General features: G+C 40.4%; 2 protein-coding genes across 3 annotated transcripts in view; both read right to left on the reverse strand.

Annotated features, from left to right (window-relative positions):
- slc2a9l2 (solute carrier family 2 member 9, like 2) overlaps nt 1-3,280 on the reverse strand; it is a 106,841-nt gene extending 103,561 nt beyond the window's left edge. For both annotated transcript variants that reach the window (XM_041033924.1, XM_041033918.1), the window contains exon 1: nt 3,167-3,280. The gene's annotated coding sequence lies outside the window, so the exon portion shown is untranslated. The remainder of the gene's footprint in view (nt 1-3,166) is intronic.
- A 3,014-nt stretch (nt 3,281-6,294) lies between these two features.
- Nucleotides 6,295-16,276, reverse strand: wdr1 (WD repeat domain 1). The gene is made up of 15 exons (XM_041034763.1): nt 16,145-16,276; nt 14,648-14,769; nt 13,638-13,728; nt 13,394-13,541; nt 12,667-12,847; nt 11,767-11,844; nt 11,505-11,585; nt 10,852-11,085; nt 9,886-9,973; nt 8,997-9,150; nt 8,446-8,533; nt 8,178-8,288; nt 7,800-7,973; nt 7,513-7,657; nt 6,295-7,229 (listed from the first exon to the last, which is right to left on the reverse strand). The coding sequence occupies exons 1-15, from the start codon at nt 16,158-16,160 to the stop codon at nt 7,123-7,125; spliced, it is 1,818 nt and encodes a 605-aa protein (XP_040890697.1). The 5' UTR covers nt 16,161-16,276; the 3' UTR covers nt 6,295-7,122.
- Nucleotides 16,277-16,829: the final 553 nt, after the last annotated feature.

Raw genomic sequence — 16,829 nt, forward strand, 5'->3', positions numbered from 1 at the left:
GCCACTGATTCTTCTTCATTAAAGGGTACATTTATTCAGGAAACGGTGCACAGTCTAATCACGCTTTAAAGGGAGAAACTGTGGTACGAATAAAATCACAAGCTGTGAAAGTGTCCACGTACAGACTCCATCATTATGACCCCCAAACATCCCATGTGACATTAGAGAGCATTTAACATCCCCTGGAAAGTTTGTTTCTGCTGACTTCCAGTGGTGTAATGTCTCACCTTACAGAAAGTGATGTACAGGTGTACTCTAGGAGCCTGTGACAGTATTGTTGAGTGTAGTTACAGGTGTGACAAAGCACCTGATCACACCCAGGAGGTGTGATTAACCAAAGAGGGCAGTTAAACACTGCTTTTCAGTCTAAAATTTCTCTTTGAACATGATTATAGCTGGGAAGACAAGATGCGTTTCTATTAATCTGGTACATTGTTTTCAGCTCACACTACATGTTTCAATGGGCCTTTCTGCACAGCCAGAAACTGCGACTGTTATGCTCACAGATCAATGGCACTGAACATAAGCATGGAAGATATGAAGGGCTCATTCTAAGCTAACGAAAAAAAAACAGTGATTCTTAATTTCAGGTGTTTACACACTAATGAAAACAGAGTTATGAATACTATATTCCATTTCTGCCAATAGATCCCCCTAAATCATACACACCAGCCTTTTAAATTCTATTTTTTTGTCACACAAATGTGTGTGGCATCTATTTTCAAGCTTTTACTGACGGAAAGAATTAATCCCCTTTTTAACACAGCATAGTAAATGCCAGATGTGGCCCACATGCAGGGACCTGAAATCAGTGCTCTCCTGCCATGTGTCATCACAGGCTGTGGGGGAGGGCACTTGTTTCTGACACTATTTTTCAACAAAACCTTGGGTCAATTAAACTGAAAGAGAATCCAAATAGTAAAACTGTCTCTTGAATCATGAACACTCAACAAGCTCTGTCAGTGTTGTGAAAACCTTATGATGAAATCCAAACTCTCACAGCCTCCATTTGCTTCCAACATGGTGCCATGACCCTAGTTGCCCCTTTCAATTACCAGGGCCTTGCATGATAATCAATGTATAATGTTTAACAGAAACTAAATTCAAAAGAAAGTTTAGTGGCTTTGGGCCCTCTGCAGTCAGACATGCGGACAACAGTTGGATCAAGGGTCATAGTAAGGAAATCTAAGTCATAGTAAAGAAACCCTGCTACTTACCTCGAACAGTGTGGGCCTAAATGAAATTCATCGTGTCACTGAGGAGATGAAATTGTCAAGCTTTAAATTCTCTAATCTACAGATACCATGCTGGTCGAAGATGTCTTTTTTTTTCTCCTACCATAAAAACAGTGAAGAGTGCATGTCCAGCTTATCCATGCTCCATTGTTCTGCTGCATTCCTTGACCCTGTGTAAGCATGAGGAGCACCCCCCTTCATCAACACAACTGCCAAAGTCCAGGAAGACGTCCCCACATCAGACGGACTTTAGATCAGAATAACGGCAGGACAGATCTCTGCCACACCAGTGTGTCGAGGTAACATGCAAAGCCAGCTGAAGTTCTCCCACTTATCGCTCTTAAATGTAGTGACAACACCATACTAGAAAAAGAAAGAAAAACTTGCCGCTACTGGTTTTGCTATTGTAGACGTACTACAGCTTGTTACATAAAAGCAGCACAAGAGCTTGTCTTCAACCCCCCACCCACTCACAAAAAAAGCCCTCTCCTCAGGCAGCTTTTTCTCTGATCAATGGCTGCTTTATTCTCCCTTGGCTTCACATTAATTATACTGTTGAAACTACTGCCTGGCAGCTATCTATATTACAAACATGTGAGCCACGTTTCGCGCATGTGAAAACTGTTTTCAGAGCACCTACAGTTTATCATCAACTAGCCAAAAACATGACATAAACACGACATGCTGCACCATGCGGCAAGAGAATTGAGCAACTCGAGCAACTACACTTGAGTGTCGGTGTTTTGCTCTTGTGAATTGTGCCGGAGAAACCTTTGGGTCAGGATGGAGCTGCCATGGGAAAAAAGATATGGCCAAGTAATGAAACCCAGGCCTGTAAGCTGAGCACCCCCTTTGGGACATCTTGTCTCAGCCCTGGAGTCTAGGTAACAGAAGTATTAGGTTTCCTGGGGTGTGAAAAGAATCCACGGTTAGAGTGTGTCAAACCACTGAAAGTACTTGAGATGACAAAACGAAAAAAAATTTATAAAAAAATTATATTTCCATTTCAATCTCAAAAATACATTTTGAACAAGTTTATGCAGTATACAGTGTATAGCCAAAATCTTGCACTGGCTCCAAACTTTTCTATTCCACACCTCATTATGCCAGTTACAGCTACTGTATCCTATGCCTCTCTGTTCAAGAGCGCACAGCTACAGACTTACTGTGCAGCACTGCATAGGCACAGTCTACTGAATATCTCATCATACATTCATGGATGATTACTGAAGGAGCTTCTGCATGAAGTGACTGTTTCCTATTTGAAAGTCACAGAGCTCAGTTAAAAGACACAAAATGAACACAAAGAGACACAAAATGATCCCAAAGAGAGGCAAAACTATTATGAAGAGACCCAAAATGACCACAAGAGACACGAAGAGATGAAAAGCAGCTACAACGAGTGGATGCAGGACGGCCACAAAGGGGCACAAAACGACCATAGTCGCTTATAGTCAATTTGTGTGTCTTTCAGCCTGGGGGGTTCCTACACAAGAGGGGTGGGAGGCCCATTTTTTAAATTATCTATCCATAGATGCAGTACTGTTCACTGTATGTTAAGTAGTTCTGCCCTTGTGTCACGTGTCCCCATGTGCTGGGATAAGTAAGCAGACAGTTAAAGCCACACCAGTGTTGACTCTGCCAGTATTACAAAGTTCTTTCCATAGCTTATGTCCTAGTTTTGTTTTATCACAGGGATCACTTTTTTTTCTGGTCGTTAAAACTGAAGTAAGCAGCCACGTTAAACATTGACTTTCCCACTCTATCACTGGCTCAGTTTCACTTGGTTGCCACAGAGAACTATCTGTACGGCTGCGTCTCACTACAAATTTGTTGCTGTGAATGAATGGAAAGATTAGAAGCTCCCAACTACGTACTTGATAACAGGGTCATTCAGTCTGTAAAAAATTGATTAGAGAAAGAAAACTCACCAACCAACTGTCAGGACTCTCACCGTCCAAAATCGGGATTTTCTTGCAGATTCCACTACCAAAGCAACTGCAGGCACATAATTAAAAAGACACCATTATCACATGAGAACTAGCTTCCTAACTTAATTTACTGAAGCTGGACATGAACCAAAAGTGGTTGGAGTCACAGTGTGGAGTACTGGTAAAAGGGGCCACCTCCTTTTCAGTGAATCCTCTAATGTATGCTCTCTGTCTGATAATGTTACATAATAAACTTTAGCTGGCACAAAAAAAATAAAAATAATTAAATGACGTAACAAGCTTACCTGCCCATTGAGCCTTTCCTCTTTGTTTTTTAATTTTACAGCAGTAACACTTCATTTTAGGTGGTCTACACATGGCTGTTTTCTTACTGTAATTTCTAAACTCTGACATTAATGATACTTGAGGTTGTTTTACCTCACATTGTTGCAGCATACAACCTCATATGGAGTAAAATGCTGAACACCACTTTCACAGCCATTTACATTTAAGAACTACATGAATGTTTCTGTTCCACTAACCTTATTAATGACGGTGTGTTTCAGTCAAATCTTTCAATTTCCTACTGCATCTTCTAACAGACGTGTTAAATATGTTGCTGTATATGCTGTGCAGTTAACCGAAAGGCAGGTTACTGTTTGACAGAGGAATAAGTTCTCTGTTGACCTTCTACAGTTTCTTGACTGTTGAGCAAACTGTGCCTAAACATTGTGAGTGAAATACAAACCATCTGACTATTTTTTCTTTCAGCTATTTTTCAGATATTTTATACACCTACCTCTGTCCTGGAGCAGCAGGACTGGAAAGAAAGTGGACTTGAGAAAACAAAGAACCAAGACAGGAGCATCTATCGTTAACTGCTGTTTATGTTGGACAGCTTTCCTTATATTGACATTTTAGATGAACAAATGAATGTTGAATTATCTTTTCTTTCTTATCTGTGTTCTACTCCTGCCATCCTGCCTAAATGAAGGTATCTTAAAACAATGGCAAAGTGTTTTCATAGAGGCCCTAATACTTCAGCTAAATACTGTTTTACCTGATGGACAAAAGCAGAAAATTAGCCAGCTGTTGTAAATTCAAGGTTGTGCTGTAACTAAATTAAAGTCTGACAGATGAACATTTCTAACATTTGAGCTGAACAAGTGATCAGCCTAATGTACAGTGAGTGAACTAGCCAGCACAGCAGAAACTTTTAACTGTCTCCTCAGAGGCATGAGAGACATTGCGGTCTGGCAGGTGAGTCAGACCTCCATAAATTTTAATTAGTTTGGTGTCTTGATACCATTAGTAATTTTTAGAGATTTTGGTTTACTTAGCATTAAGTGAACTTTAGCTTGAGAGTGTGTTCTCTTCACTCATTCAATTCATAGCTAAGGTAATAAGTAACACCAGGCTGAAAAGCAGTGTTTCACCATCCCCCTCAGGTTGCAAGCTTCAAGCCTGTTTCACTTCTGATTACACTCAGTGTCAAACGTGTTTACACGTGCATGAGAATCCCGATTACAATCTGATTTTTAGAGCATTTTGCTTATCTGTTGCACACGCAAACATCATACCTTGGTTTTACACAGGGTTTTGAGAAACTTGGATATGCTACTCACATCGCTCCATTAGAAACCATTATACTGTGGCAAACACCTCATTCAGGTCCTAAGGGTTGATTGAAGGCAACTGGACTTCTTGTTTGAAGCTTGAAGATGTTTCACCTGTCATCCGAAAAGCTTCTTCAGTTCTAGAGACTGGTTACAGAGTCCAAACATTTAAACTCATCCCTGTCCCACCTAGTGGGTGGTACCTCTGGGAGAGACTGAAACCACTTGGTGGAACATTCACCCTGCTGAACAAATGGAATCGTTAGCAGGTGTGGATGGGTTAGTCATTTGGGGAGGGATCTCAAAACAGCTCGTGTCTTAGACCATCCCCTCTATTCAGTGATGGATGTTCTGTTTTGACATGGATGGCCTCCTTAGCTCCTCTTTCAATCCATCTATGTTCCCGGTCCAAAATGTGGACATCACTGTCTTCAAAGGAGTGTCCTTTCTCCTTGAGATGCAGGTGAACGGCTGAGTTTTGACCGGAGGAGTTAGCTCGTCTATGCTGGGCCATGCATTTGTCCAGCGGCTGTTTAGTCTCTCCTATGTATAGGTCGGAGCACTCCTCGCTGCATTTGCCTGCATAGATGACATCACTTAGCTTGTTTTTGGGAGTTTTGTCTTTGGGGTTTACCAGTGTCTGTCTCAGAAAGCTTCTCGGATGAGAGGTGAAACGTCTTCAAGCTTCAAACAAGAAGTAAATTTGCCTTCATTCAACCCTTAGGAACAAAAATGGCTTGGTTTCAAGATCTGTATCAACAGATTTAGGTTATTAATTGTAGACAAGTGCTACATCTTTTTTTACTACTGTTATGGGGTATATAATAATCAAAATAATACATAATTTCTGTACCATGCTTTGACTAAACTTATTGATCAATCAATAGAATAAAAATAACGATTTGAGCACACAAATTAGCATTTGTGCAGACTTGATTTGGATTGGATTGGGTACTTGTTAGTAAAGCAATACAATTAAAAGTATTTAAAAATGTAATTATAGATTCATACTTTAGGTGGCACCACGTGTGGCCACAGTCACCACGGCCAGTCTTTTAACTCCTTGAGACTATTAGTTATTTGTTCCTTAATGTTCCTTAAAACATTTGAAAACCTACAGGGAAAAGTACAGCACCAGACCCTTAAAGTACCATTTTAAAGATACTTTTCATTTCTGCTTTATTAAACAGTTTACAATAAAGGGAGACAGAAAAGATGGAGACACTGAAGTGACGATGGTTCAGTCCAGAGAACAATTAGTCACATAACGGCCAAATTACTCATTCAGTCACAGGGAAATCCTGGAAGAGAAGTGGGTGAGGAGGCTCCCTTTAAAGAGGCATTTTCATTTGCACCCCACTAAGAGGCGACCTTACTGGTCAACACCCACAGTTCAGTGTGTTCCTGAATACCATGAAAGTGTGATTAAGATTCCTACTGAACAACCTGCACATAAATGGGTCTGACAAGTAGAATAAGTGCAAAACTGCTTGAAGAAAGAAAATGCATAAAAAGTGTTTGTTTTGTTTTAATTATTATTATTATTGTTATTATTAATGATGAGTCACTTCCAAATTGGAAGCGGATGCATAAAGATATTAAAGAAAAAAAAAAAAGTGAGACAAGCATAGTGGGCCCAAACAAAAACACAGGAACAACACAGGACCTTCAGCTGAAGAGACAGAATCTTGATTGAGTACATACATACTTTGTTCTTTCAGTCCCTATTATTGCTCCCCAGTCCAAACATTAAGAGTTATGAAATCACAAAAAAGAATGAAACCTAAGACAAAGCAAAAAGCAACAACACCCACCCTCTTTAAAACCTTGAAAATAAAAAGTGACAGGCAACTGCAGTTAGGACCAGTTACTTCTCATTTCAGGAATGTAACCAAAAGGTTTCATTTCTTTCAACCACAATTTGTCGATAAAAAACAAAAAAAACAAGAGAAACAACTCGCTTTTGGTTCATCCATTAAGTTAGGATGCGTTGAGCCCAACCACAGACAAGTATTTCAGTTAAACTGAGTGAAAGCTATTTCCTATGGAATGTTGAGCTTACAAATAATTTTTCCGGGTCCATAACGCTCAAAGAGATGTAAAAAGCACTCATGGTTACATAGTATGTTTCATCTCGGTGTAACTGGAGGTTCGCCGCATCAAAGGTACATTATGTTGGATAACGTTTATGGGAGCCTTTCCCATCCATAACCATTTACAATTCAGATGTTTACAGACAGCATTGAACACCGTTTAGATTGTGAAAATACAAAAAAAAAAAAAAAAGATTGAATTCTACAGTAGTCCTTGTCCCTGGAGATGTGGATGTTTGCTTGCAGTTCAGTATGTAATAGTCCACTGCTTGATGCTGGCATCATGGGAGGTGGTGACTAGAGTGTGCTCATCTATCCAGGCCAGGCCGCTGACGTGGTGCAACCGGTGAGTGTCTGCAGACATCAGAGCATTAAACAACCTGCTACAAAGACATCTTAACACAGTTCAGTCCAACAGTCAAAAAAAAAAAATTAAACAAACCAGGACTGGAATCTCAAGGATTAGAACTTTAAGCCCAGCTGGATATTCTTAATGCATAACTTGACTCAAATTCTAACTTTTCTTTTGAATGACTGGTTACTGCTGCAAAGTGGATTAATATAGATCTTACAGAGCAACATCCAGGTACTTCTAGGCAGGCGTGGGTGAATGTACATGTGCACTTTCATGGCCTACCTGGGAGTTTGATCCTCTTCTCTGCGTCACCGACCGTCCAGACAAACACCATCATGTCCATCCCACCAGTTGCAAAGTGCTCATTGTCAGGTGACCAGGCCAAGGTCACTGGTTTGGCATGGTGTCCGTAAAACTCACTTTTGACCTGGGAACAAAATTAATTAATTAATTAAAAAAGGTGAGACATAATTATAAATAAGATACTCAGTTTTACACTTCGCCTGGATACTGCATCTTAAATAATCCTCAAAAAGTGTATTTATAGGACAGACAATTTTTTTTTTTACCGAGTAGTTGTCTGCCACATTATACACTGTGGCAACTTTCTTCTCATCAATGGTAGCCAGATAGGCTCCATCATTAGAGTAGGCCATGTCTGTGATTGGCCCTTTGGCATCAGCTGTTTGACCCTCGTCCTTCAGAGTGTTGCCCTGAATGGAGTACAGATGGATTTTGCCATCCTGAGGAGAAAAAAACAAAACAAAAACAAAACAAAAGGAAAGAATGAATATCACATCTAATGTCATCAGGGTGTGTTGAAGAGCGTGCAGACTGCTTCCTGTCAAGGTTATTTAAATATATCATTATTCCACACTCAAAAAGCATTTTCTGAGGCAGCCAAAAACTGAGCTTATGTTTAGCAAGATAACGTGTCTTCCACTTACTGCTCCCCCAACCGCAGCAGTGGTGCCACCAGGGTGGATAACTCCGACCTCTGCTTCGTAGCCGAGATTGTCCAGTGTGAAAACTTTCTTCTTATCCTTCAGCAGGACAATCTAGGAAAAACAAGGAGGAAATGATTTCATCCAAACAAGACACAACATTGGCCAAGACCTACATTTTTATACATGTTTTCACCTTGCGGATGATGTAAAGCCTTGCATATTAAATTAAACACCTGATCAGGCTAAGAGATGAAGACAAATATGTTACCTGCCCGATGCACACAGCCAGTGACAGCCCTCCCGCTGCTACTGACACACTTTTGGGCTGGAAATCCATCTTGACCACATCAGAGGCACTGAAAACCAGCAGAAAGGGATATTAACATGATAATTATACATTATAATATAATTATACATTTTTTTAAATTCTGAACATTAATATGTAGTTTCAGGTAAAAGCCGAGAAAAGACAGATATTCCAATGACACATACAACTCCAGTGACATGACATTGAAGATTTTAGATGTCAAGACATAAGGATGGACGCATATTGATGCTTACTCTAATTACATCATTGGGACTTTTATTAATTGATTTCTAACACTTTAGTGTTTAATTCCCAATAAAAGATGCCAACAAGTTGTTTTTAGTATTGAATATGTTAATAGTATCGAAACTGAATCTCACCTCTACCAGACACCTGCTTTATCCAGGCTGACTTCCATTATCATTACCAGACAAAAAGCACACCACCATTAAAACTCCCACTAAGTTCATCTCATAGTTGTTATCTATACAGCAACATATAACGAAGCCCACCTGTACTCCTTCTTGTTGATGCTGGTGTAGCGCAGCGTATCATCCATGCTGCATGTCACCAGCTCGGAGTCGTCAGTCACCATCTTGCTCACCTGGTTGCTGTGGCCCTTCCCTGCGAAGCAATCATTCTCCCCAGTTTCAGCATCCCAGTAATGTGAGGTGGAAGTTAAGGACAAAGCTCATTCAAAATATGGACATTTAATGTCACAGTAACAGAACGGCTATGTCTTTAGCTGCCAAAGACTACAAAACCTCACTTTTATTCGTTAGCCATTGGTGCTGCTTTCAGCCCTGTGGACCACACCATTCTGCTGCAGCAACTGTGATGAAATTGTACAACAGAAATATATAAAACTGACATTTCTGAGCATTTTTGGGAATTTGGTATACAAAATGAGCCCCTCCAATAGGCAATTATATCTCGTTAGCAGGGATACTATGTGGTTGCCATGACCATGCAAGCAGTTTCTCATGGACCAAATGTTTGTGTGCCTTCACATGTCTTCAAATGGAAAAAAAAAAAAAGAAAGAGCAGTGAAACTCAGCCACAGCCACCAGGATCTTCCGGAGATTGGCAGAGTGAGTACACTGGACTGCCACCATGAAATGAAGAACTGCTGTGTCTTTGTTTTCTTTGAAACACGGCTACACAGCAACATTCTGGACACGGCCGTCGAGCTGCATGGGCTAACTCGCGACTGAAAGGACAGGGAATCATTGCTGTCTGATGGGACTTGTGGCGGTGGACTTTGTCTTTATATGCACAGTGAAAAGGTACATGAATCACCTCTTAATGGAAAAATGTCTACATAGAATATTAAGGACAGGTTTGGGTGAGCAAGTGTCCTTCACAGTCGTTTCTGGCACTAATTAATCACTGAAAGGATATTGATGTGTCCGTCGTGACTCCCCGAGTAGATCAATGTTCGCCCTTCATCTCTGTGAACAGTCAGACACTGGATGGATTTGCTGTGACCCTGTAGGATGAAAGTATATATTTTTAAGTGGGGTACATGTATGAGGCCACATGAGACTAGTTTTGCACAATATTGACCCCCTGCCATGACGGGCATTTCAGGTTAGCATCCAGACATTTGGCAGCATGTTATTATTAGATCCTTTTGCGATAACCTGATACAGAGTGATTGGCATTTTCTGTCCTGCTGCCTTCTGTGACATATAATATAAATCAGTGTATAAAATCTCGTCTAGTGACTGGGTCAGCCCACTGCAAGTTGACATTTTGAGGGACAGAAGCTTAAAGAAGAATACTGGTGTAATTTTACACCACACACCCGCCTTTGCCATTTCTGATAAATGTGTATGTCAGTCAGAAGCTTCCAGTCTAAGCTCCAGTGAAAGGTTGTTTTATCTCTATCTCTATCAAAATTCTTTTATGCAAGAGGTAGCTCTCCTGACAACAAAACATATTGATCTAGCTATTTACATTAACAACATCTGTGTGTGAACAACTGGAACATAACAAGAGGACATTAACTGAAATGTCTTTTGGACGCCGAGTTGCACGAAACACTAGTTACCTGCTACACATTTAAAATACACAGGATGTATTTGCACATTTGGGCACAGAGTAACAAGCCTCTATTCATCTGGAGACGCTGATTTACATTTCACAAATGCAAGATGTTAAACAAATGTGCAGTAACACATCATAAATACCAACAAGTTTTCATTTCCACTGTGTTTCAGCAAATCAGAAATTTCAAAAGCAGCTCTTTTTCCATTCATGTCAGCTTTAGTGTGAGGTTTTGCCTGTGTCAGGGAACTCTACTGATAATATTCAATATATTTACTTAAATATTCAATAAATATACGTAAAAAATTTCAGTCTTACCTTGATTGTGCGTATGGGCCGGTCAGGGTTGTTCTTGTCCAGGTAGTTGATGTATCCTGACAAGGAGATGCTGAGGAGGTGGTCTTTCTGCCACAGGCAGCCCAGCTGCTGATCTGACACATCAGAGCCCAGGTTGAAGGTGGTGACAGCCGTACCTGCACCAACATCCCAGAGCTTCACGGTCTTGTCCCCTGAGGCAGAGATCAGCTGGGAGCTGTCAGGACTCCAGCTGACCTGGAGGATGTGAAGAAGCAGGGATTGAAAGAATATGATGTAACTTTAATATGCATGTACTAAAAGTTGTGAGAGACTGCTGAAGTGCCCTGTAAACATTCACTGAAACAACAGAAACACCAATGCTATTTGGAAAACAAATAAATCAAAGGAAAGTCAAATCTGTAACTTGAGTACAGAAGGAGGCTGTTTTCATAGAACATCCCTAGTTTGAATATTTGGGCGGACTGCGTGCCAACTCTCCTTTAGCTGATGCTACTGAAAAACAAAACCCATGCAGTAAACCAAGTTACTGGGCCAGAGAACGCCAAAGAAGCAAAACACTGCAGTGATGATTTGTTGAAGTTCACCAAATACAGATTAAAAAAAATATATGGAATGTAGTGTTACATTTTTTACATGAAAAAAAATCCACTTACAGCATAGATTCCTCCTTTGTGGGCCTTCTCTCCACCCAGTGAGCCAACACGCTCACCATTCGTTCCATCATAGATGAAAATCTGTGGAAATTATACTCGTTAGGAAGACGAGGCACATTATTTTGTACACAACTGTAGTTTACATTAATTTATCCCTAGATCATACATATATTATTTAAGTAAATATCACAGTGATAGTTACTTTATTAAGGTAATCTTACTTTAAAACCTTCACACCCACACCTGGTGATCTAATACTCACCTGGCCATCAGCACCGGCTGTGACAAACCGACTTCCATCTGGAGAGAAACGGACACAGTTGACAAACTGGCTGTGGTCCTTTAGCAATCACCAGGGAAACCGAGGGGAAGAGAAAATTGTGGAAAATTATTCATAAAGAAAGACTGTGCACTTTAATATACAGTTCATATTAGTATTTTATGTGGCACAGCCCCTTATACTTTCAGCCTGTTATGATAAATCACAACATATAATCAGACAACACAAATTCTCAGTCCTTCCTTTTAGACCATCAGTGCTGGTCGAGGCTCAGGTTTATTTACACAATAACTAAACAGTTTTCGTGCTGAATATTTTCAGAGCTGTACAATAACAAAATCCTTAGACTGCTGCCGAGACCAAAAGAACAGTTGTTGCTGATTTAAAATAAAAAAAAACTATATATTTATATCTATCCAAAAAAAAGTGCAAAACATTTTATACTTAAAACTAAACTTGTATAGTGGAAAAAAAAACAGCAGACTGAATTGTAAAACCAGACGTCCATGTTCTTTAGGTAGAAGACACATTTTAAAGGTCTGCTGATCAAAAATATACAGCAATGTTTGCAGAGAGAAGGCCTGGTTTTAGGAATGTGACTCGCGCATTCTCCAAGACTTTATGGGGGAAGTGGGTTATGTAACACGGAAACAGACAAACAAGGCAACACTGTCAAAAACCACCAGGGTTAGACAGACTTGAGATGACCAACAGGCATTACAAGTAAGACAGCTAGTTCAAAGTCACAAGAAAGATCCTCAATCTAACGCTTTGTTGGATGTAACTACTTGGCTTAAACACAATTGCCCTTTTCAAAAAATTTATCAAATGCCTTGGGTGGGGGGGGAAAAAAAAAAGCATATGATAATCTCCGCAACTCACACGCAATGTGAACTTGAACTTGAAGGGAGGCCCCTCGAAGAAGGAACCACAGGTGTCATCGCTGGCAGTGGCAAGGCGGTAAGGCCGTTTCTGCCTTATGTCTACACTGTTGATTAATTTGGAGTGGCCAGAGACCTCCCCCACTGAGGAGCCAGAGTCCCACAGGAAGACTGCCCCAAACCTGCAGGAAGAGATGAACACACATTAAGTTGTGCCAGGTTTGTGTGTGTGAGAGAAATAAAAATAGTTCAGAGACTTTAATATAATAACAAATCTACAAGCCTCTCTAGATGAAATGGGAAAAAAAAAACATACAGAGAATATTGCATCATGATTATGTTACGGACATTTATTTATTTTCATCTTGCCCTGCAGATTTGGTAAAACCAGTAACATGCTGGAAAGCCCTTAACTGCTCCATAGTAATATACTTTAAATAGCATTCACACACTGACATTTTAGACAGAGCCTTGAGTAATCATTAATAATAATTGTACTATAATTGTATAAAAAAAAAAAAACACCTTGGCGTGTTGAAAAGAAATATTTCTAAAGCAAATAATGGACTTGTGCCCAGTGCACACTCGCCACTGTGACTTCCTGCTTTAGGAGGAGTTTCTAATGAGAATGAATCAGTGTACTCAGAGTTTAATGAGGCTAACTGCTTTCATTTACTGAGGATGAGCGAACCATTTCTGATGGTGTGAACCCCCCCCCTCGGACTCACTTCTCTCTTCCATCCCCAACTACAGCAATCCTCTTGCTGTCCTCCGTCCATGCAATGTCCTTGATCTTGCCCGAAATAGGGGTGTACTCGTACTTGAGCAGGTGCTCCTTCTGGGTGGTGTCCCAGATACGGATCTTTCCGGATGCATCTAAAAGGTTTTAAATACAATTACTTTACTATAGCATCGACATAACCAACTACATGCACACGCTTGTTGACACAAGTTTATTTCTGGGTTGTTTACCTCCAGATGCAATGTAGAATCCACTGGGGGCATACTTGGCAACAGTAACTGGATGGGCATGTTCAGTGTAAATGTCTGCGATAGCCGGGTTCTGTAATACATAGGAAATGTGAGACATCAGCAAGTCTGCGCCTGACAAATGGTACAAGTGGTTCCCTTTGAAATCAGTACAAAGAAATGGAAAATTCTGTTACATTTTACTCATAAGACTGATTAAGGAGAGATAAAGGCAAACAGGCATCTAAGTTCAACACAGCTTTGTAGTCAGTGTTCAAAGCACCCTGATCTCACCCTTAAAGGTGTGGTTACAGGTGCACAGGCCGTGCTCCATTTGACTAAGGCATTGTGTCGCATGTTTTGTAGTGGCAAAAGGGAGGGGAGTGCTAAATAGCATGCTAAACCCTTTGTATGCAACTAGTTGAACTTATCATTGCAGCCAGACTTTGATTTCATCTTTAAACAGATTGGAAGTGTTGGCAGAAGGTAACCATGCCATTTCCATTTGGAATGACAAGTCATGATAAATACATGTCTTTACTAGTCTCTCTTGCTATGCCATGATGTTGTTACACATGACATTGCCGCAATCAGTTGCCGCACAAGACATCAGTTCAGGTCAGCATAAGCTGCATGTGCCCTTTTGTGTGCTGAATTAAAATGGAAACTATGTCCAACCGGCACAATCTGGCACTGTGACAGTGAGAGTCTGCACCCAGAGCACACCTTACTCAGACGCTGGGTGTGGTCAGAGGTGCAACCATATTGAAATTTTTAAGCAGGAGTGAAGTTATACTTCTGAGGCTGGTGTCAACTTATTTAAAATTTGACTCAGCAATCTCAGCACAAACACAATAATTTAGTCTAATTAGTGAATAAAATGTCAATGTGACTTATACGAATAATGGCCAAAACAACACCCAATGCCAAGACCCAAATAAATGAATGAATGAATGAATTAATCAATCAATCAGCAACATATGTTGAACATGGCTTTCAAAAATTAGAATTACTTCGATGTTCCTGATGATGACGCACTTCCCGTTGGTATAAAGGAAGTTGTTGCCTTTGGGATCGCCGCCTATCACTTTTGCAACTCCCCTCTCCATCTGTGGGAGACTGGCGAATACATGTTCTGAAAGAGTAGACATGACAAGAAAGATGAAAGGTGTTGCCAGACACATGACAGGAAATGCAAAACACTAAGCTTAATAAGGGATTGTCTGCAGACAGAAATGACCACACAGTATATATATATATATATATTGACAGAGCTTGAAAACCTGTAACTTCTTCTGCCTTGACTAACATCTCATACTACGACAGTTCCAGATACAATTAGATACAACATAAAGAGTAGAGTACACAGAGTTAATCAGCATTGTCTAATTCTCCATTAGCTATTCTGGGGACTTGATGTGTTGAACATGGTCTCTCACACGTCATTGATCTTTCCAGACACTTTGCTCACACTGCCAGGTCTGTCCTCACTGGTCTAAACAGTGTTCAGACCACTTTAGTACAAAGCTGCCACAGCAGCGTACATGAGAAGTTTACTTTTCTCCTGAAAAATGAAGTTCACTGAGAGTTTGGACACTGCATCACAAACACCTGACTATCAGTAAGATAACGGAGGAGTTTCAGCTTATACACGGTTTTTATCTTGTAAAACAAGATGACAAAAAAGAAGAAGGATATAAATGTAGTATGTTCTTTCTGCTGTTCACTTCCTGAAATCTTTTTTGGCAACATTATGTGCTAAGATGGCAAATTGTTTCCAAATGTATTACAGATTGTTTAATGGCTTATTTTGTTGTTTGAGTTCTTTATTTATAAGAGAGAAAAAAAACAACATAACCTAATAACTGTCTTTTTTTTTTAAACATTCATGTAAATTCAACAATTTTTTTTTTTCACCATTAGGAGAGATCATTAAATCTCAATGCTTACAAGACAGCCGTAACTGGGTTGGTGCAGTTATTGAGCTTCCGCATTGGCTCTCAGATTAAAAAAGAGAAAAAAAATCACTTTTTTAACTGAAAATATAAGCTCACCAGCAGATGGACATTAAAATTACAGCCGAGCCTGATCAGCAGCCACAGGCAGTGTATCTGTGAGCTACTTCCCCAGCAGCGGTTCCTGACTGTCTGGACATGTCATAACAAAGCGATGTGAGCTGAACTATTTCCTCTGGCTGACGTTAGCTCAACCAGCTAACGCTAACTTAAATGAACAGCAATGGACTGCATTTCGAGACGGAGCATCTTCACGGCAAACCGTGGTTTTCGGACACGGCTCCGCAGTAAATCTGGTGTAATCAGCGCCATTTCGGGATTGTGTCTTTCATTTGCAAGACGAAGTGTCAAAAATCGCGCAGCTGTGTATGGGCGAGGCTAGCTAGCTGAGGGCTACCTGGCTGACTAGCTCGATGTGCTGAATGGTGTCGCCCAGAATGAGGGTTTGGTCGCATTTCCTCTCGGCCGTTGCCATTGAAAATAAGACAGACTTACTCAGTTCATGCGGCATTTTCTCTGCTAGTCTCTTTCTTGACGTTACTCTTCCAAATGAATGAGACAGCGAAGCTTCCCCCGGCTGTGCACTCCCCGATCACACAAACACGGAAGCGGGTGCAGGTCTCGCACAGCCTGGCTTTGTCCATATATAGTAAACTCAGATACTACGCTGCGGCTGTCAGCCACTAACCGTGCGCTGCAGCTTATGGGGCGATTTCCCCCTCAATTATGTCTTTGAGGCTCCCAGGCAATAACTCCCTAAATCAAATGGGCCACTTTAACCCCAGTGTGATCTTCTGGTGTGCTATCATTACAATCAGAAAGCCACAGAGCTAATTCGTTTTTTTTGTTTCTTTTTTTACTTGAAAGATAAATGTCAGAGGCCCTTTGAAAACCAAAAAAAGTCAAACATGTTTCTGGCAACCATCTTTATTTGGACAAGGAAATAGACCCACATGGTTGGAAAGAGGCCAAACAAACCTGGTAGCTGCATCTGCATGCTGATATTTTTCCCCCAAAATATCTTTTTTGTCTTGTCTCACTATGAGGCCAATTTGTCATGGTACCACAATTCACTTTATTAGTATTATTTTTATTATTATTAGTATGAGTAGTAGTAGTAGTAGGTAGTGGTAGTATTTTGTCCATTTTTCAGTTCCATTAGAGATCAACAGCAATTGGC

The sequence above is a fragment of the Toxotes jaculatrix genome, chromosome 3, assembly GCF_017976425.1.
Source record: "Toxotes jaculatrix isolate fToxJac2 chromosome 3, fToxJac2.pri, whole genome shotgun sequence".
Lineage (NCBI taxonomy): Eukaryota > Metazoa > Chordata > Actinopteri > Toxotidae > Toxotes > Toxotes jaculatrix.